This window comes from Cervus canadensis, chromosome 11 (genome assembly GCF_019320065.1).
Source record: "Cervus canadensis isolate Bull #8, Minnesota chromosome 11, ASM1932006v1, whole genome shotgun sequence".
Classification (NCBI taxonomy): domain Eukaryota; kingdom Metazoa; phylum Chordata; class Mammalia; order Artiodactyla; family Cervidae; genus Cervus; species Cervus canadensis.
In genome coordinates, this window is record NC_057396.1 from 59,670,418 (window position 1) to 59,691,931 (window position 21,514).

Here is a 21,514-nt window from a genome sequence, read left to right on the forward strand (position 1 = left end):
GCTAAGGATGTGTGTATCATTACCCCACCCTAGAGGTGAGACAATGGAGATTCACAGAGGTTTAACCATGTGCCAGAGGTCCTGTGGCTCTGATGTATTAGAGCCAGGGTAGGAACAAAGGTCTTTCTGATCTCGCAGCCCTTGCTTGGTGCTGACTTTCCATGAGTCAGCCTTGTTTTCTGTGTGACCCTGGAGAAGTTACTTAACCACTTGGGACCTCAGTCCCTTTATCTGCGATATGGGGAAACAGAATTATATGTTCTCAAAAGGCCTTTCCAGATTTAAAAAAAACCTGTCCATATATATTCTACTCTTTCAGGGCATGTGTGTGCATGTTAAGTCTCTTTAGTTGTGTCTGACTCTGCACAGCCCCATGGACTGTAGCCCACCAGGCTACTCTCTCCATGGGATTGTCCAAGCAAGAATACTGGAGTGGGTTGCCATGCCCTCCTCCAGGGGATCTTCCCAACCCAAGGATTGAACTCCCATCTCCTATGTCTCCTGTATAGGCAAGAGTGTTCTTTACCACTAGCATCACCTGGGAAGCCCCTTTCAGGGCATGAAGTGAAAGTCGCTCAGTCGTGTCCAACTCATTGTGACCCCATGGACTATACAGTCCATGGAATTCTCCAGGCCAGGATATTGAAGTGGGTATAATACTGGAGTGGGTAATCTATCCCTTCTCCAGGGAATCTTCCCGACCCAGGGATCGAACTGGGGTCTCCCTTACTGCAGGCAGATTCTTTACCAACAGCTATCAGGGAAGACCCCCTTTCAGGGCAAGTGATGTGTTAAATAAAGATAGTGGCGCCACCTTGTGGCCATTTGATCCTTGACCATTAGGAATGTGATGAAAGTGCAATTAGTTGAGCCTCCCTGGAAACAGGGAAGGTAAAGGGTCTAGTTAATTTTCTTCCACTGCTTAATGAAAGGTTAAGACGAAGTCTCTTTCTGTTCACTTTTTATGGCTACCAGTCTTTATGAACATAATATTTTGTTGTATCAGCCTGGTTCCTGGGCAATCCCTGAAGATGTTTTAGTTTTCTTTTTCTTTCTTTATTTTTTGAAAAAAGTGGACTCAACTTACTTTCTTGGTACTCACTCTATTTTACCTCCAATCTCTGATTCTAGTGTGCTAGAGATTCTAGGTATGGAAAGGCCTGGTTAGTAGAGGATCTGGGTTAACAGTTGCGGTTAATAAAATATCACCACGTGAGTCCTGTGGTGGGGCAGGACCTCAGAGGTCATTTGGTCCCAATCCCGAGCCCCTGACCTTGAGGCCCCATGCTCTGGACACTGACCTTGTGAGCGGATGCTCTGGAGGATAAAGTATAGATACTCCCCGCAGACGCCGGCAGCCTCCATGAACTCCTCCTGCGTCATGCCACACAGCTGTAGGCCACTGATGTTGAAATGGCAGAAAGAGATGCAGTTGGCATCCAGCTTGTACTGGTCACAGCAGAACTGGAGCCATTCCCAGACGTGGCGCTTTGTCCAGTACTCGGGGTGGACGGATGTCCAGTAGGAGTCGCAAGCTGCACCAGGAAGAGACAAGTGAGAGATGGCAGCTGGGAGAGGATTAGAAGCCCCCCAAAGGAGGCTCTGGTTTTGTTAACATCCTCATCCTCTGTCCGGTGAGTCAAAGGGGCCTCCAGTCCTGGGGTGTTTTCCTGGGACCCTAGTAACCTTCTATCCTGCAGTGAAAACCAGAGGCATCCTGTGTGTAGGCTTATCGGCAGAAGAGAGAATGAGGGGTGAGAAACCTGATTATGGCTTGGGAGTACCTTGAAGAGGGGGGTCACTAGGGGAGAAGGAAAGAAAAAGGCCATTCAGGTATTTGATTTCAGACAACATGACATCAAGAGTACAGACTTTAGAGCCTGACAAGCCTGGGTTTTAATCCCGGTTCCAAGGCTTTCCATTTGGGCAAGGTCCACAGATATTTAAGCCTCAGTTTCCTTATCTGTAAAATGGGGATAATATGCTCTCACAGGGCTGTTCTGGAGTTTGTGGTTAATGTGGACTATATGGAGCATTATCGATCAATACTTATTAAATACCTGTGGTGTGCCAGGCACCATTTGAAGCTGATTTGATTCCCTCTGCTTTTATGGACAGCTGCCCCACACTGGCTACTGGTTTGTGTGTTGTCTCTGGCCGTCTTGGGTTGCTGAGATGTTGCCCAAGTGTTTGGCAGACCATGGATCACCAGAGCAGGTTTCTCTAGGGGATGGGGGAGGTGGAAGTATTGATTGTATTGCTGTTCTTGTGTTTTTGGTGGTGTTTTGAGGAATTTCTATCCCAAGGCCAGATCCCCTTCACTCCTTCATTGAAGCCCCCTGTGCTCCCAGACAGAGGTGGGCACCATCCGGTCCAAGAGGCTGAGAGGTGGCTGTGCCTGACCCAGGGGCACAGATGGGTGCTCAACAGACTGTCCCAATGCCAGGAGAAACTAAAAGGTTGACAGATCAGGTGTGGAAGAGGTGAGGGACCAGGTTCTTGGTCAGGCACTTTGGCAAACCTTGCAATTATCATGGTACTCATTCATTCATTTGCTCATTCATTCAAAAAGCTTCAACTTTCTCATCAGTAAAATGGGGATAATGATAGCCCCTATATCATATGGTCATTCTGTGGATTAAATGAGTTAATACATATAAAAGTACTTAGAAAAGAGTCTAGAAGATTTTTTAATGCTATTATTAAGATAAAGGCCCATATAGTCAAAGCTATGGTGGTTATCCAGTAGCCATGTACAAATGTGAGAGTTGGACCATAAAGAAGGCTGAGCACCAAAGAATTTATGTTTTTGAACTGTGGTGCTGGAGAAGACACTTGAGAGTCCCTTAACAGCAAGGAGATCAAACCAGTCAATCCTAAAGGAAATCAACCCTGAATATTCATTGGAAGGACTGATGTTAAAGCTGAAGCTCCAACACTTTGGCCACCTGAGGTGACAAGCTGACTCATGGCAAAGAACCTGATGCTGGGAAAGAGTGAGGGCAGGAGCAGAAGGCAGGTGACAGAGAGTAAGATGGTTGGATGGCATCATCGACTCAATGGACAAGAGTTTGAGTTAACTCCAGGGGACAGTGAAGGACAGGGAAGCCTGGTGTGCTGCAGTTCATGGGGTGGCAGAGAAATGGACACAACTTTGCGACTTAACAACAACAAAGATTATCACTGAACAGCTGCTATGTATGAAACAACAAATTGCGAGCTAAGGATTCATGATGAATAGGAGGTTTGGTTCCTGTCCCCCAGGAGGTCACAGATGAGAAACCTGAGGGTCACAAAGAACCTGCTGAATATCTCACAGCCAGTGGTGGGCAGAGTTGGGATATGAACCCCAGTCTGAACTCAAAAGCCAGTGCTCTTCCCGTTCTATCATGCTGGTGTTCAGAGGTCAGTACAGAGAAGCGATGAAACATGGAAGGAGAATTGGAGGCTGGAGGAGAGCCAGAGAGAAGGAGAGGGCTGAGGAGAAAGGAGCGGGCAGAGTCAGGCAAAGGTGACTGGTGTAGGCTGTGTGGATGACAGAGTGTCTCTCATGAGTTAGACCCCACAGTAAACGGCAGCAAGGCTGTTATGATTCTCCCTTTAAATAATGAATTTGCTGCCACTATCCCCAAATGAACTGTGGCAATTCTAATATCAGGCAGGAGATGGCTTCTCTGCCCCTAAGCACCCATTTGTGTTGGTCAGGTTGCTATGTGCCCTGAGCTACACCAGCTTTGCTTCCTCAAATCCTCTCACATGGGTAATAGGAATAAACTGAGGCTCCCCTTAACTCAGAGCCCTTCCAGAAATTTCTTTTCCTACCATGAAGTGGATTGAGATCAAACTTAACGTTAGGTTTGTTATAGACTCGGGTCTTTGGACTCTTTAATCAATAGAAATTGATAAGAGACCAGACCAGGAATTCAGGCAAGGTTTTCTTATGATTTGTGCTGCAGCACTACGGAATGAGAACAAGAAACAGGTGTCCCTGCTAGATGCTGGAGGAGGGTCAACCTGGTCTCTTAAGTGGGGTGAGGAAGGGGGCGAATTGGTGGGTCAGGATGGAGGGGTGGTTTAGGTGGCCTGCCACAACTCCTCCCTTGTAGGAGCTGAGCCCAGGGATCACGCACGGTGCCTCAGAAATGGTGGTTGGGTTTGGCCTTTTTGCATTTTATTGTTTATCATTTAGGGCTTCCCTGGTGGCTCAGGCAGTAAAGCATCTCCCTGCAATGCAGGAGACACGGCTTTGATCCCTGGGTCGGGAAGATCCCCTGGAGAAGAGAATGGCTACCCACTCGTTTTCTTGCCTAAAAAATTCCATGGACAGAGGGGCCTGGTGGGCTTGGGTTGCAGTCCATGGGGTCACAAAGAGTCAGACAGCATTGAACGACTTTCACTTTCCCATTTGCCCCAAGTATGCATGCCTGCAGTTATTTTTAGTCCCTTAATAGGTTTTTTTTTTTTTTTTTGGTATTTTATGTTGGAGATGTTTGTCTGGGTGTAAGCACTACAGCAAAGGGTCCCAGATCTTAGGTTTGTTTAAATTTAAGTTTTTAATCAGAGTTGACACCTGGCCAGGATGGCGGAGGCTGATGTTACTGGATGAGGAGAGACCCCTATCAGTCATGGGGTGGGGGGTGGGTCTCCAGGGTCTCCTGGGAAAAATCTCTGGTGGCCGTGTCCCATCTAGCCTGTGTTTGCATGTGCTGAGTTCTGGCTGGAGTAAACCCGGGGCCTCACCTCCCTGGTATTAGCATGAGAGACTTTTATGAAGATTGGAATTCTTCCCAGAGTCCTGAGCTGAACCCCGCCGAGGGTACCTATCTAGGCGCTGCCCTTGGAGGACACACTTTCTTTCTTTCCAAGGAAGGTGTAAGTCTCCAGGCCCCTCCCCGCTCCTCACCTCCACCCCCGTGTTATTTTCTTTGGCTCTGGGAGATGGCCATGGCCATGTTATTTCTGGAGGCCAGCGAGGCCTGAAGGATTCAGAGAAGTGTCATGGACACTGGGAAGGTATCGCTGGCTCCGCCTTCTTCCGCTGGCTCTGTCTGCCCCGAAGCTCCCCACAGAGCGGGCTTTGTGTGGCTCCCGCCCCTGGAGGGAGGCCGGGGCCGGGGCCAACATGGCGGCTCTCGTCACCGGCTGAGTGCCTCCCACGGCCCCCAGAGTGGAGAGAGAAGTGGCTGTTCTCGGCCCTGTGGAGGGCGAAGAGCCAAGATGGTGGGAAGACTCTTGGTTGTGGGGTGTTTGTGCCATCCTGTCTTCCTCCTCCTCACTCTGTCCGTCCCCACCCCTCCCTCAGCATTGCCTCCGGCCCCAGGTCTTTTCACAGGCACTTCTGGTCACTTGGGATGGCATCAACCTGTCTTCTAATTCCTGCTCATCCTCAAGAGCACAACTCACTGCCCCTCTGAGGGAGGCCCGCCCTCCTCACCCCGACTCAGGGGTCCTCCTGTCACCTCCCTCCTCGGGGTCACCTCTGCTTTGTTCAAGCTGAGTCGGGTGGGCTGGGAGCTGGCCTAGCCCCCTGTGGGTGCTTGGGGAGTGAAATGGCCAGCCTGGGGCCGGATAGCTATTGTCATCACTTCACAGGGAGGAAACTGAAGGCCTAGGAGGTTACGCGACTCTACTAAGGCCGCATGGCTGGTCAGTAAGGGAATTAGGCCCCGGCTAAACTCTTCCATCTTTGCACGTGGGAAGTTTGCATCATATTTGCCTCCCTCTTCTTGGTTGACAGGGCCCAAACTGGACACACAGGCTAAACAATTTGGATGAAGGTATATACATAGAAGGGGCTTCCCAGGTGGTGCCGTGATCAAGAATCTGCCTGTCAATGCAGGAGAAGTAAGAGATGCGGGTTCAATCCCTGGATGGGGAAGATCTCCTGAAGTAGGAAATGGCAACTCCCTCCAGTATTCTTGCCTGGAAAATTCCATGGACAGAGGAGCCTGGTAGGCTATAGTCCATGGAATCTCAAAAAGTCAGACACAACTGAGTGACTGGGCATGCATGCACACATATATATATATAAATATAATTAAAATATATGTACATAGTTTATATAAATACTTATATAGTACAGTGTATGTATGTATATTTATATATTTTATGTTTCACATATATACTTATATATATATAATGTATATATATAACCTAGGTTTGAAAAATCAGAGGAAGGATAGAGAGACTGATGATAACACTGTTTGAATGACATGAAGACCATTTTACTACTTGGAAGAAATGAACCCAGAGAAAATAAAAGACAGGGTAATTCACCCAGAGAATATATTATCTTCAACAGGTTGTACTGTCTAGAAATGTGTTTTCCTCAACATGTGTACCATTCACAAAATAATCTAGACTTTATAGAGAAACTGTGCCATGAGGCACTTCTGCCTATGTTTACCAGTTGGGGACAGATGACATCCCCTGTCTGGTAGACTTAATCCAAAGGTCCCCAGGCCATGATTACACAGCAGGCTTGGCCAGCTCCTTTGAAGTTGGAACTAGGTCAGGACACCTGTTTAAAGGGTTAGCTGCACTGGGAAGAAGACTTATGGGGCTAAAGGGAGTTTTCAGCAATTCTGCGGTGACATTCTCAGAGACAATGCTATAACCTGGGATGCATTCAAATTCAGAGGGAGGGCTTAAGCTTTTAGAGCTGGGCCAGTGCACTCAGATGCCCACAGGGTCAGCAGGTGATGCCCATGCCCAAAAGTGGCCCCCGACGGGGACAGTGAGAATGGGCAAGTTCATGCCAAGTACACACTTGTGGCCCAGCTCTGCTAGTTGGCTGTTGCCAGGCAGGAAGGTAGGCCCTGTGTTGCCAGGACCAGATTGTTATGTGAAATCTCACAATTTTTAAGTGCTGACTTATTTAGTTTTTAAAAATCACTCCTAGGGGCAGTTAGAACTCTTCCACAGGCTGGCTCCCTCCTCGTGATAACTTTTGAGGGAGAACTTCACAAGCTTCTGGATAGTTGTCTCTTTCCAGACTATCGTTTAGAGTGGGCATGCTAAGATTGTATTTATTTTTATTGAAGTATAGTTGATTTACAATGCTATGCTAATCTATGAAAGTGAGAGTATTAGTTGCTCATTGTGTCCAACTCTTCCTGATCCCATGGCCTATAACCCTCTGTTCATGGAATTCTCCAGGCAAGAATACTGGAGTGGGTTGCCATTCCCTTCTCCAGGGGCTCTTCCTGACCTAGGGATCGAACCTAGGTCTCCCTCATTGCAGGCAGATTATTTACCATCAGCTGCCAGGGAAACCCAAAGTGACTCAGTTTTGCATATATACACATTCTTTTAAAAATATTCTTTTCCATCTTGGTTTATCCTGGGAGATTGGACATAGTTCCTTGTGCATACAGTATGATCTTGTTTATCCGTTCTAAATAGTTTGGGGAGGGAGAGGGATGGACTGGGAATTTGGGGTTGGTTGAGGCAGAATTTTTATTTTTTATTTTTAGCTGAATAGTATTTTCTTCAACTTGGAATTTATCTGGAAAAAAGCAGTGCTGCTCTGCTGGGAGTTAAGGGGAAGGTACTAGATGGCTTCCCCTTCTTAGCATCAGAAGGCTCCTTGAAAAATTACTGTTCTGGAGCTCGTTACTTGAATTATCCCTTAAAACTGAAAGTGTGTGTTATCTCACATTTAGGGGGCCTGCCTCCTAGAATTTGTGAGCAAAACGGGAATAATAGGATCTACCTCTCCATGCTGTTAAAAAGATTAAGTGAATCAATGCATGTAAAGCACTTGGAACAGGATAGGCAGAGAGTAAGCGCTTATTCAATGCCACTAATGTTAAATATTAACGTAGTTGTTAATATCAGGGTCACCCCATACCACTATGTTAATTGCATTTCCTCCACTTGTTAGCTGTGCAATCCTAGTAAAGTTTCCTAACCTCTCTGGACCTCAGTTGCCTTCATTTCTAAAACAGGAATACTAGTAGTGTCTATCTTTTAGGAAGCTTGCTGTGAAACGGAAGAGAAAAGATGGATATAAAGAACTTAGTCCAGTGATCTGGATGACAATTCAAATCAACAGTTCCCCGTGTCACTTGTAATTAGTTATTATTTGGGGATGACATTTGTCCTCAGGGAAATGAGGCTGTCTCCACCAGGGCCTCAGTCTAACTGAGGGACACGCAGAACAAAGGAACCCAAGGACCCAGTGAGAGGGAGGCAGACAGTCTGGGTCAGAGGAGACCTGAGTTAGCCGGCCTGGACCATAATTAGCATGATTTATTAGCATCAGAAATTGGGAAAGTCTGTTGCCTGGAGCAGCACTGAAGAGGGCCAGTGAATGGACTAAGTAGCACAGGGCACCGTCAATTGTGGTTTGTCCCTGAAAGGAAGGACTTTACAAGGAGGGACCTGAAATGATATGTGGCTTCCCGATTTCCCTCCAGAGTTGGTCTAGCCCCATCCAATAGTCTTTGTTGACTTTCCTTCTAAGCCTGTGGAGTGATTTAGACCATGAGATGGGAAAAAAAAAAACAAAAAAAGAGCCTGGAGCAGTGTAAGAAACTGGATGGGGAAGAGATGAGAAGGCCGGCTGGGTATCATCCAAAAGCCGAGGCCATGAACGTGTGGTTAGAAAGGATAGAGCACCAGGCCCTAAGTGGTCCCAGGCTACAGCTGCCCAAAGGCTCAGATGTGTGCGGGAGAGGCTAGAGGTGGCCAACAGTGAGGTCTCTCCTTGGGAGTGTCCTGGGGTGTGACCACCGCCACGGGGCTCACCTTAGGCTTTCTGATGATTTTATATTTCACTGTTTGGTTTTGATTTAAAAATTCCTAGACTCTCTTGGGTATCTGATCTCAAACATCTCTACCTGGAATAGGAATCTTACTTAAGAAAAGCCTCCATGGAACCCAGATGCCTCTCTCTCTGATTATCTGGATGTTAATACCCAAGATCAGCATTTTGCACCTTAAAATAATTTTTTTTTCCCGTCAAATAAAATCTCCTTGTGCTTATGCTCAGTCGCTTCAGTTGTATCTGACTGCTTGTAGCCCCATGGAGTGTGGCCCGCCAGGTTCCTCTGTCTATGGGATTTCCCAGGGCAAGAATACTGGAGTGGGTTTCCATGCCCTCATCCAGGGTATCTTCCCAACACAGGGACTGAACCCGAGGTGCTGCGCCTCCTGCATTGCAGGTGGATTCTTTACTGCTGAGTCACCAGGGAAGCCATAAAATCTCCTATAGCTAACGTATTTGTTGAGCACTTAGTACATGCCAGTTACTCTGCTACACTCTTGAGTTTTCTCATTCCATCCTCAACTTGAGGTCCTAGATCATGTAGCCTACTTTACAAAGTCAATGAAGAAAGAAAGACAGAGAAATGTGAAAGCCCTTCTTGAGGTCACGCAACGAGTAAGTGGCCCAGCAAGGCGAAAAGTGAAAGTGAAAGTCACTCAGTCGTGTCTGGTTCTTTGCGACCCTATGGGCTATACAGTCTATGGAATTCTCCAGGCCAGAATACTAGAGTGGGTAGCCATTCCCTTCTCCAGGGGATCTTACCATCCCAGAGATCGAACCCAGGTCTCCCACATTGCAGGTGGATTCTTTACCAGCTGAGCCACAAGGGAAGCCCAACGAGGAGGTCATATAGGTATAACCCAGCGAAGCCCCACTATGCTGTACTGTCTTTGGAATCAAAATGAGGGTGGAAAAAAAATGAGGGTGGAGATGGAGAGGGGGGTCTAAAGCTTGTCCTTCTCAGCTGTCACTCCAGGTCCCCAAGGGACCTCCAAGGAACCCCTAGAGCTGCCCCAACCTAGAAAGCTCTGCTGCGAAGTATGAGCAAGATCCCAAAGCCAAGCACATTGGCCTGGCCACCTTGGCCATCAGGGTAGGGGTGTGTGGGTGTGTGGAGGGTCAGGATAGAGTTCCAGAAAGTAGAGGTAAGTCAGGATATTCCATGACTTTTCAGATGCTTGGCTACTGGAACTCGATTGGAGAAATCATCTTTTAAAAATATCACCTGCTAGTGAAATATACACAGCTCCCCACTCTCCACCTTGGATGAAATTTTCCAGTATCTGTAATTCTTTATTTTAAAAGAGCTGAAGGGAAGGTCAGGGTGAACTCATGACATTTGAGAGCATTTTGCAATCTGTGACCGTCCACTCGCCAGCCTGCAGGGCAGCCTCTAAGTGCTGGTTTTAAGAGAGGCGAGGTCCTGAGCTCTTAACACACGGAGGGTGCATGTTTGGCTGCCTCTGCTAGAGCCATTTAAGAGGCATAAACAGCTGGTTCTCCTGACCATGTTGCTTATTCCTCCCTGCACTTTTCATTCTTGTACATCATTTACCCAGCAGGCACACCATTTCTCTCTCCCTTCCTCTCCTTTTTGTCTCAAAGTGTCTAAGCTGCCAATAGTTCTGAATTGGATAGGTTGAGATAGAGACCTGTGTCACTTTTGTTCAATATGAAGAGTGAGGCAAGGAGAGAGAAAGCTGTTTTTCCAGGTCATGTCTTGGCTGCAGTGATGACCTGCCAAATGCCCAGCACTTTGCTAAACACATCACGTGTGGAATCTCAGTCAGCCCTCCCAACACCGGGAGGCAGATGCTATTTTAGCCGAGGAAAACATATCTCAGAGATGTTAGGGAAAACTGGCCAAGGTCATGGGGCCAGTCAGTGCCAGCCCCAGCCCGGTGACCTTGGACCCAAACAGGAAGCTGCCATTTGGACAACCCTGACTTCAAGCTGGAATTTCCTAGGAGGTAGGCAAGGACCTCAGAAGAGATGGCCACTCAGGTGGCAAGCTGGCAGAGCAGTGTCTGGAGGAGAACTCGGCTGTCTCCTGAGACATCCCTCTCAGAAGGGTTTTGCAGACACTCAGACCCATGTGTCACCTCCTGGGAGACAAAAAGACAGAAGGCCCTGCAGGGCATTCTTCCCACCAGTAGGGACCCAAGGGAGCCCAGTCCTCACTGGGGACTGTTTCACACACAAACTTGACCTTTATAAGCTCAGAAACACTCAGCTCCTTCTGAAATGCGAGTGCCAGGGGGCAAGCCCCTTCCCTTGGTAATGGCAGAAGCTGGGCCACTCTTGGCCAAAGTCTGAGCTCTTGACAACTGCAGAAGCTCCTGGAACATCGCACGGGGTAGGCACCTGAGGTTACCCTCTCCCATCCCACTCTGACACCACCTGGTAGAAAAGGAGGGAAGAGGGGACTCCCTGGATGGCAGGTCTGGGTTATGTGTGGGTGGGGCTGGGCTCCACCATCATGGGACACACAGGGAAGAGACGGGGACTCGGAAAGCTCCGTTTTCCTCCTGCAGATTTAGCCTCTTGACCAAATACAGGGTGGGAGGGCAGGGAGAGACTGAATACATTTCTCATGGTCTTTCTGGGAACAAGGCGCTCTTTAGGCTTGAAGAACATTCCTGTGCAGCTGGATGAATCGGGTCCCCGTGCAATGATCTGGACCCTGGTGAGAGTGAACCATGTCATGGTACGTGTGTGTCACGTGTAGGGTTAGGGGAGGGTGCGGGACTGGTCTGTGTAAGCATGGGCCTCAGGTCTGTCTGTGCAGTTCTGGTGTCTGGCCTGGAGGCAGGGACTCCTAGAGGGGGGGCATTTCACAGTGTCCTCGGAGACTCACCCTCTCCTGGAGGCCACCTGCTTTCTGACCCTGAGTGTGAGCCCCGCTGGGCTGGAACACACAGGGTCAAGGCTGGGTGGTGAGGCCTGAGGGCTGGATCGGCGCTTGCATCACCCCCACCGCGGGGCGTGTACCTGCTGTGCCAGCAGTCAGCCAGGCTTGCCGTGAAGTGCAGTCACCCGGCACCTTGGGATAGAGGCCCTCAGAGGGTTTCTGGGGCAAAGCTCAGCTGGCCTCGCTTTGGCTTATGGCCTGCACAAGGCCCCGTGCTTCCTTCTTAGGTGGAGAGAGCTGGACTAGGAGAGGAGGATGTGGGGGGAGGGTGGCCTGGAGGGACAACGAGGGGACCCCTCTTTACTTAGCACTTCCTTGGTTGCCAGGTTATATATTTCACATATATATTGATTCTCACACATATATTGATTCGCTCTCTTGATTCTTATAGAACTCCTCTTCCCTGCTCTAGGGATAAGGAAATAAAAGTTCAAATAGCTATAATATTAATACTGATAACCACAGCATTCCATCATTTGTAAGTTGACCTTGTAGGATAGTTAAGGGCACAGAGCTCAAGTCAATGTGCAGGAGACTTCGTTAACTGTTGGACCTTGGGTGGGTCCTGAAACCTCTCTGTGCCTCAGTTTCTTCATCTATAAAATGGGAATAATAATTACTAATTTCTCTTAGGGTTTCTGTAAGGATAAGATGGGTTTTTGGCACAGGGTCTGGGGCATGGCTAGTAAGTATTTAGCAAATGTTGGCTAAAGCCAGGTTGCTCAAGCAATCACAATGTCCTAGGCTTCGGCCTAAGGGTTTCTACTGTTTTGTTTAAATATAATTGCTCCAGGAGATTGATGTTATCTCCATTTTACCCATTAGCAAAATAAGCTCAGAGAGGTTAGTGGAGTTTCCCAAGGCCACAGAGTTGGGAAGAGGTTACAGTGAGGATTCCAGGGCTTTCTTCTGTACAGAAGTGGCTCTTCCCCCTGCCTCGGACTCTGGCAACCCTCTGTCCTGAATACCGGTGAGAGCTGGCCTTTCCAGGCCATCATGGCCTTGCCGCCCACCTGAGGCCAGCACCATTTCTGGCCCCAGCCTGTCCCAGCTCAGATGGGCTTCTCCAGTCATACACACCTGTCTGATGCTCAAAGGCGGGGTAATACTCTTCATTGCTGAATAGGTCAGTCCACGACATCAGGGGGTCGCAGAAGGACGTGTTGGGCAGGAAGGTACTGTGTGTCACTGAGTCCAACATCACCCTGTAATAGCAGAAGAGGCTGTGAGGAGGCAGCAAGCCACACTGCAGGAGACCCCAGCAGGGCAATACTTGTTTATTTATTTTTTGACTGCATCACTGGCATAAGGGATCTTAGTTCCCCACCTGGGGATTGAACCCATGCCCCATGTAGTAGAAGCATAGCGTCTTAACCACTGGACTGCCAGGGAAGTCCCTATGCTTGGCTTTTCATTATGACAGCAAACACCAACATGCAGCCTCCCAGGAGCCGGGCACTCCTCTAAGTGCCTTCCACGGTGACATTATTTAATCCTTGCCACATCCTGTGAGGTTTGTGTGTCCATCCCCATTTTATAGATGAGAAAACTGAGGCAGAGAGGTTGAGACAATTGCCCAGGTAACAAGGCCAGTAAGTGGCAAACCTGGGATTTGAGGATGAAGGCTTTAGTTGTGCAATAATGCCTTGTTCTTTACTTTTCCTGTTCTCTCTCACCTGGCCCCTGAACTCGGGATTATAATGTCTAAAAATATACTTCTGAAAACAGGGAAAGAATGACTATAACTGAATATGCCCATAAATACAAATCCACAATTCTGAAATCTGAAAGCTCTGAAACAGAAAGTATATTTGTATGTGTTTGACGCCAACTTAATTCCCAGCAAAAGCAGTCCTGAATTGATTGTTATAAAACTTTTATATATAATTATGCCTATACTTCCATATATGTATGTAAACTAAACCATGCATTTATTAAACATATATAACTATAGTATGCCATACAGTTTTATATCTGTAGCTATAGTTTCATTTGTTCTACTTGATGAATATTCATATGATACACTGCAGAAAATATTGATGCATTTAGGCAGCCCAAGCAGGCAATACCTTGAGAGGAGTAATCTGCTCCGCAATATATACCCTGGGTCGCTTCCTGACACTTGAAGAATTCTGAATTCTGTAGCACCTCCCACCCCAGGGTTTTGGATAAGAGAGTGGGGACTTGTGATCACTGTAACACATTTGCTTCACTGAGTGCCCTGGGCTGAGCAGTTTAAGTTTATTATTCGTGGTGTCCCCAGAACAACTACTCTGAGTCAGGATCTGGTAGGTGTTCTGTCTTATAGATGAGGGATGGGAGCTCTGAGATTCCAGATGATGCACCCCATACCACCCAGGTGGTAGGTGATGGAGTTTGAATGACAACTCAGGTTGGTCTATTTAAGAAGTCATGATCCTAGTTTCTCTGCACACCAGCAAGTGGGAAGCTTTGGGAAAAGATGTCTGATTGAGGTTGGAGAGGGGATAGAAAAGAAGGGGCAAGCATTCTTACCCACATTAGTCTCCTCTTTCAAATTTCCCTTTGCTGTTTTCCATATTCCCACAGTTCAGGAAAAAAAAAATCATTCTTGGTGAATTAGAAAAATCTGTTCACCCAAATTCTCTTATTATTATTGCAATAATATTGACGAGATACTTGGTTCTACCCCTTCAGCAAGGAGGACACGGCAGCTCAAGATCACACTGCTGGGAAGTGGCAAAGCAAAGACTAGATTCCAGGTCTTGGGTTATTAAGTGCGTGGAATTTTAAGATGGTCAGGAACTTATAAATCACCTAGTCCAGTGCTTCCCAAACTGTAGTCATTTGCCTGCCCCATGATAACTTAATTTATTAAAAAAAATCACCTCCCTTATTGTTTAACATAATTGCATTTACTTAAAAGGAAAACTTTATATCACTACTATAAATGGAAAGCCAGTATTCATTTAATATACATAAAAAAAGACATAAGCATTGAAATAAAAATTAGTCATCCATGCATCACCTAGATCAGAGGGTCTAGGCACAGTCTAGTCCACCACCTGTTTTTGAATGGCTCACAGATGAAAATGATTTTACATTTTTAAATGGTTACATATTAAATGGTTATATAATACGTACATAATGTACTTGATTTCGCCTTTAGGCGTGCAAATTCTAAAATATTTACTGTCTGGTGCTTCAAGAAAATGTCTGCCTACCCGTGACTGGATTTATATCACGTATCATGAGTGGTCTGGCATGTTGGAAATTACTGTCAGTGCAATCTTTTCCCGCATCCAGACATTTTATAATTGTGAAAATTACGGCCCAAGAAATCTGTGAAACTTTGTCCAAGTCACATACCCTACAGTGTAGGGAATTAAGTTTTTTTTCCAATTTTCAACCCATCTGCTTTCCTTTCTACAAATCCTCACAGCCTCATCTGCTCACAGGCATATCCCAGGCTCACTACCAGGGCAAACAGGATCTCAATCCCGAGAGGGTCAGGGACTGTGTGACTCCAGAACCGGAGATCGATTCTTTGGGGATGTTTGCAAATCTGTCACCATCATCACTCTCAGATATGCACAAGAACTCTGCTCCAGACGGAGAAATAACTGAATTCAGATCCTCACGTGTAGGTACCTTCCCCAGGCATCGCTGGAAAGTTGCCAGGCCTCACTAGGAAGTCTCCTTCCTGATTCCCGGAGAGGGTTAACGTGCCCAGCAGATTATCATGTTCCTGGATCTCCCCCTGGGAGCCGTATCAAACAGAGGTCAAGGCTGCCTGGGTCTGGACTCTGATTTTCCCACAGATTGACTGGTTTTATATCCCTGAGCAGATGGCTGGATGAGGAGGGATGGGGGTGGGAGGTTATGGGGGAGGAAGAGGCTTGGTGGGAGCCCAAAGCCCTTTCTGCTTTCTGGACTTGACCCCAGAAAAGTTCTCCTAAGTGACGCTTCAAGGTAAAAATACCCCCTACCCCTCTGGGTCGGAGGCTCAGAAAATGGGAGAAGAGGGTGGCAGACCTCTGACATGACCTTCACGGGTGGGCTTGGAGAAAGCAGAGGTGGCCTCCACACGAAGAACAGTTCCCAGGTCTCTGGTGTTAATTAGAAATTTTCCAGATATAGGATGCAACAGTAGGAACATGCTTCTTCATCTCTGCCTGACAAAGCTCTCAAAAGTCATTCGGTAAATTGAATTTGATCACAGAAAAATTAGGAATCTTTTTGACTAGTACAATATTTACCTCTTAGAAAGATTTCTTTTTTTTCTCTTTGCACCAGCCTACTCACTGGCACTGTGATCTCTTCAAGGCTGTACTCGGTGATGTCTGTATCTGATTCCCTTTGGGACTTCCCTCTGTGGCAAATTATATCCATTAAGTTTTCTTAAAAGGCTGTTTCTGGTATACAGCGTGCTGTTTTTCTTCTATAATTATTTTTTGCTTTGTGGAAAAATGTGTTTTATAAGGGGCAGCAGCTTTTCTTTTTTCTGTTGCAGTGGGAGGAGTGGATATTGTTAACTCTTAGACTCTCCACAAAAGACCTTGGCCACTTAACCAGCAGGCCCTAGGTGTGAAAGTTCAGGAATAGTGGCTGCTTTGTATTCAGCAGCCCAGCTTCTTAGGCCTTCTACAGTCCTTGCAATAACTGAACATTTTAGATCTTTGGATTTCTTTAATGTAGGTAGAAGAGGGTGGTGGGCAACAATAGCTTTTGGGTTCCCTCTTCTCAGTGAGGACAGAGGCCCAGTGATATATAGTTTTAGGCCTGAAGTTAGAATATGTATTCCCACGGTGGGGGACAGTGACTATAGAGGGGAAAAATTGGTAAAAAAAAAAATTGGTCTTGGGGTCAAAAAAATCTGAGCCATCATTATGACTTATGACTCTATAAAGCCCACAGTACATAACTTATGAATGGTAAATCTGTGATATTAACATTTCATGGAGGAGGTAAGATTAAGAAACAGTGATCTAGGGGACTTCCCTGGTGGCTCAGTGGTTAAGATTTCACCTCCCAGTGCAGGGGAGAGTGGGTTCAATCCCTGACTGGGGAGCTAAGACCCAATATGCGGCCAAAAAACCAAAACATAAAACAGAAGCAATATTGCAAAGAATTCAATGAAGACTTTTAAAAATTGTCCACCTTAAAAAATTCTTAAAAGAAATGAACGAAAAAGGGGGTGATACTGGAAAAAAAAGGTTGAGAAGCATTGGGTTAGACTTAGAGTCAGCAGCAGGACAAGTAGGGGAAGCCTAGGGAGGGTCCTAGGCCTGCTGTTGTAACCCCACATTTTTGTTTTTTGAGAGGCTGGCTGACTTGTCCTCATAGAAGGAGCATTGTCATGATTCTGCCTCTTGCTTTTCTCAGAGCCTCAATACTTCATCATCTGCATGAACACAACAATGAGATGGACTCTAACACATACCCTAGCTGTGTGATTGTCTTCAGGAACCCACCCGATTTGGCTGACACAGCCACACATGTGCATGCATATACATAGGCATATATGATGGTTATAGTTGCATATTGCAGTCAAGTACACTCACTAAATTGGAGTACGATTCAATCATACAGAGACGAAACTTTTAGCTCTAAAAAATTCCCCTGATTTTCTCTTCTTCTTTTCCTCCCATACCCACTTTCAGCTGTGACCTCTGGACATTCTTTGCCTGGGGTAGCCAGACCTCTTAAGTATTCTGAACCCTCACTCACTGCCCGTCTACAGACCCATGGTGGTGGAATTCAGTCTCCCCAAAGTGTAGTCAGCACTTTAGCTGCCTAGTAAGTAGGAAAGAATCAAGCGCTTTCAGCACAAGAGGGGAGAATCAAGTGGGTTCTCTTTCATGCACGAGAAAGGCTGGCTGGACCTTTGGAAATGGCATGGACGCTCAGGTCCCTGGTGCCTCCAGGGGCTTCCTAACCCTTCTGAGAGTTTGGTTCACTCACCAAGGGTGCACCGGGAGGGTCCACACGGTCAGAGAGACAGGCCTGTGGGCTTCTTGCCCTCACACGAGTCAGAGGCGGCAGTCACAGGTGTGGTGTCCATGGCACCTCTGTTCAGCCTTCCAGAGAGAGCGGAAGGCGCAAACCACCCAGCCTTGGCCAGTCTGCCAGACGAGGAAAATTCCTTCCTGACCCTGGCAGAGATCATCAACTTCACTCCGGGCATGTGACCAAAAATTCACCCAGTTAAGCACCTACACATTGGCTTTTTATGCACCAAAGCATCACTGTGCAGAATGGGCTGTGAAGGTGTAAACCACGGTAAAGGGGGCTAGGGAGGGCCTTCCTTGATCCCACCATTGGGGCCATCTCTCTGGGAAGAATAATGCTTTTCCTCCTCTAAAGTCCCAGTGATACCCCAATGCCCACCAGGTCCCGAGCCCTACAGGCAAGGCAGGGTCCACGTCCTACCTTTTGGACTTCCCTCAGAAGAGACTCATGGAGGAAAACCCATTGGTTGAACTATTTCAATGCTTTCTGCTAAAGGATTGTGGGTTGGGTGCTTGAGTGTTTGCTCTTTTGGGAAAAACCAGAGCAGCTATGAGACCGCTTTGCTGATGTCTTGCCGAGTGATTCTTCATCTTCCTTTGGCTTGTATCAGAAGTTTGCGAGTTTGTTCATTTTTTAGTTGTTTTTCTGAAGGTGCCGCATAGACTCATAGGAGTTGTGCTGAGTAGTTTACCATGGGCTCCCATACAAGGCTCACTGGGTTTGGGTTAAACCCATGTATGTGTGCTCAGTCGTTTCAGTCTTGTCCAAACTCTGCAATGTTGTGGACTGGAGTCTGCCAAGCTCCTCAGTCCATGAGATTCTCCAGGCAAGAATACTGGAGTGGGTTTCCATGCCCTTCTCCAGGGGATCTTCCCACCTTGGGGATGGAACCTGCATTTCCTGCAGCTCTTGCATTGCAGGTGGATTCTTTACCCACTGAGCTACCTGGGAAGCTGGGTTAAATTCATTGGGGTTTAAATCCTACCTCTGCCACCCACAAGGAAAGGGATATGGGACACACTTCTTACTATTCAGTCTGCTGAAATTTTAGTTTTTATTCTTTATTTTTGTTTCACATAAGGTGTGTTGGGTCAAAATCTACGACACTCTCTGAGCTTATCTCTCAAATGGAAATTTTAACATACAATACTCAGGATAACCCAAAGATTTAATAAAATTAGGTAATATATATAGATGAGCGGGCATAACACATATGTCCATCCCAGCAGGGGATGGGGGAATTAATTGTCATCAATATTCTAAAGGTTGATACTTAGGTGAGAAAAGCTTCTGAGAAAAGCAGACAACCAACCTGTGAAAACTCTTATCAAGAACAGTTTGAATCACCAAAAAACCCTCTAACAGAGAACATGAGGACAAAAGAATTAAGCTTTCACTCAGAAGGGCAAACAACCTCTTCTTCTGGGTCTTTAGACTAAAACATGAAGCTATCTCCCTCAATCACTTTACCTTGCTAGGCTTCAGTTTCCTCCTCTGTAAAGACAATTAGGGATCATTGCCCCTAATGACCTCTGACAGCCTTTCCAATTTGTAAAATTCTCAGCACATCAGAATGAACGTGGGTCCTCAACTCTTGCTGGAGAAGGAAGCATGTGCTACACCAGTCTGCCAGCAGGGGGCAAACGCTCAAGAACCTCACAAAGTGCAGAGTCTGAAAAGGTCTGAGAATACAGTGGAAAAACCCTAACCATTGCTTTTCTGGAAGCATTCTATACTGAGGAGGTGTGAGAGTGCAGAACGGGTTTCCTTTAAGCTATTATGTTCAGACAATCTCCTGAAAAATGCCCCAAACTGTAATAAGGCAACTATTTTTCCTGTTTCAAGGTGGGGTGCTCCATGAGCAGGCCAATGGGGAAAAGGAGGCACTTAGGCAGGAGGAGGTGGGCTTTTCTTGAAGCTGAATATTTTTTGGTGTAAAATCCAGCTTCCCTTCCTCAGGTTAGCTTGAAGAAGGGTAGAGAATGGCGTGCCCGTACGCATTCTCTCTCCATGAGTTCCCCTTGGTTTAATCAAGTGACCCAGAGGAGCAGGGGCTGCCACGAAGGAGTTGGGTGGCTATGCAGCCTGAAGAAGCAAAAACGTCTTTCTCAGGCCAGCAGTTAAATCCCAGTCAAACAGCTCCGGGGAGGTACTGTGACTGATGGACGTGGCAGGAGGCTTGGCCTTCTGGAGCTGGGGACGGACTCACAGACCCAGGCCCCCCACCAGAGCCATGAAGCCCTGATGCCCCTTATGATTTATCCAAAAGAGCAAAGAAAAGGTGCTTACGTGAGGACGGCGGTGCTGGGTCCAAAGAGGAGGCTTTCAAGGCAAGAGAAGGCAGGCACTCCCAGCACCGGCGTACGGTGGAAATACAGGCACCTGTAGCCTTGTGATATAAGTAACACCTACAGACAGGTCCGTTTGGTTTTTCAGGTTTATGCACAACCCCTTTGATGACGGTGTCATAGAGTGTGACACGGCTCCTTGGAGGGGGAACAGTTCTCACACACAGAAAGTTTACCTTTATCCTGCTTTTGTGCCCAGCTCACCCCCCACCCCGGCTCCCCCGCTCTCCACCCGGGGAGTCAGTAAACAAGCTGAGAATTCTCGCCTCTGGGAGCTTGGCTGGATGCTGCGTTTGCTGGGAACTCTCTTTTGGGCAAACTGGAGGGGAAACAGGAATCTAGCCGTGGTGCCCATCTCTGCAGCCCCGGCGGAGTCATCCTCCTGTGGATCCCGTCGCCCTCCCCCTCCCGCACCCCCAGCAGTAAGGTGGAAGGGTAGGATAGGGCAGTGGTTAAGAACACAGACTTTGCAGTTAGACGATTTTTTTCTTTTTTTTTGCAGTTAGATGACTGAATTCAAATCTAGGTGCATCATTTTCTAGTCATGTCACCTTGAACCATTGAACTAGTTAGTTAATAACTTAAGTCACTCTAATGCAAATAACAGGACCTATCCTCATATGAGGTCCTGCGAGTGAAGCACCACGTGAGCTCTTTGTTTCATTCTGATTATAGTGTTTTCTTTGACAGAGCACATTAATCAGAAAGCCCTTCTCCACTGATTCCTCTAAACTCATGCCTTCCCAGCAGATTGAAGGGAGCAGCCAGTTTGTAGAACCAATGTTGGGTCCTTGCTTCTACTTTTTCACTCACAGTGGAACCGGCCATCGGACACATTAACTTACTCAACTTCTAACCTCTTGGGACATAACATGCCGCGTGGTGGAATTTTCCCTCACCTTCCCCTTTACAGATGGAGAAAGGAAGAGGTTTAGGGGCTCAGTCAGGTGACCACAGCTACTAGGCTGGGGTCTGACTTGGACGTCAGCTCTCAGGCGTCTTTGTGAGAACTACCTGCATCCCTGTAAGAGCAGAAACTGGACCCAAGTCAGGCTAAAAACAGAAGTCCCCGGTCACCTGCAGGACAGCACTGACGGCCCCCTGCCTTTTTGCCCCGTGCTTCCAGCTCTCCTGGGCAGCCGAGACCTGTGTCCAAACTGCAGACTCTAAGCTTCAGAGTGAAAGCAGGGACTGGTTTGTTAGGTTTTCTTGGGAACACCAGGCATGGGTGCAAACACACAAATACAAACACACATACAGTCTGGGGAGACAAAAGGCAGTTCATTAGAGGACTCAAGTGTCATCATGGAAAAATTGTTGAAGGAAGATAAGAGGATTGCCGAGGATTCTGACTTGCTGTGTAACCTCAGGCACGTCAGGTAGCTTCTCTGGGCTTTATATCCCCTGATGGTAGAAGGAGGAGGTTGGGTTAGAATAGCGATTTTCAAACTGTGCTCTGAGGAACCCTGGGGTTCCCTGGAGCCCTCATAAGAG

At 47.2% G+C, this 21,514-nt stretch overlaps 1 protein-coding gene across 4 annotated transcripts in view; it reads right to left on the reverse strand.

Annotated features, from left to right (window-relative positions):
* ELF5 (E74 like ETS transcription factor 5) overlaps positions 1-21,514 on the reverse strand; it is a 47,703-nt gene that overhangs the window by 12,186 nt on the left and 14,003 nt on the right. Inside the window, exons 1-4 of one of the 4 annotated variants that reach the window (XM_043482547.1) lie at positions 19,962-20,059; positions 17,625-17,740; positions 12,762-12,886; positions 1,302-1,535 (exon numbers count right to left, since the gene is read on the reverse strand). In XM_043482547.1, coding sequence (XP_043338482.1) covers positions 1,302-1,535; positions 12,762-12,882 — 355 coding nt within the window. In that variant the 5' untranslated portion in view covers positions 12,883-12,886; positions 17,625-17,740; positions 19,962-20,059. Of the gene's footprint in view, positions 1-1,301; positions 1,536-12,761; positions 12,887-17,624; positions 17,816-19,961; positions 20,073-21,514 lie in introns of those variants that run through there. The other 3 variants (XM_043482546.1, XM_043482548.1, XM_043482545.1) reach the window with 3 other exon arrangements.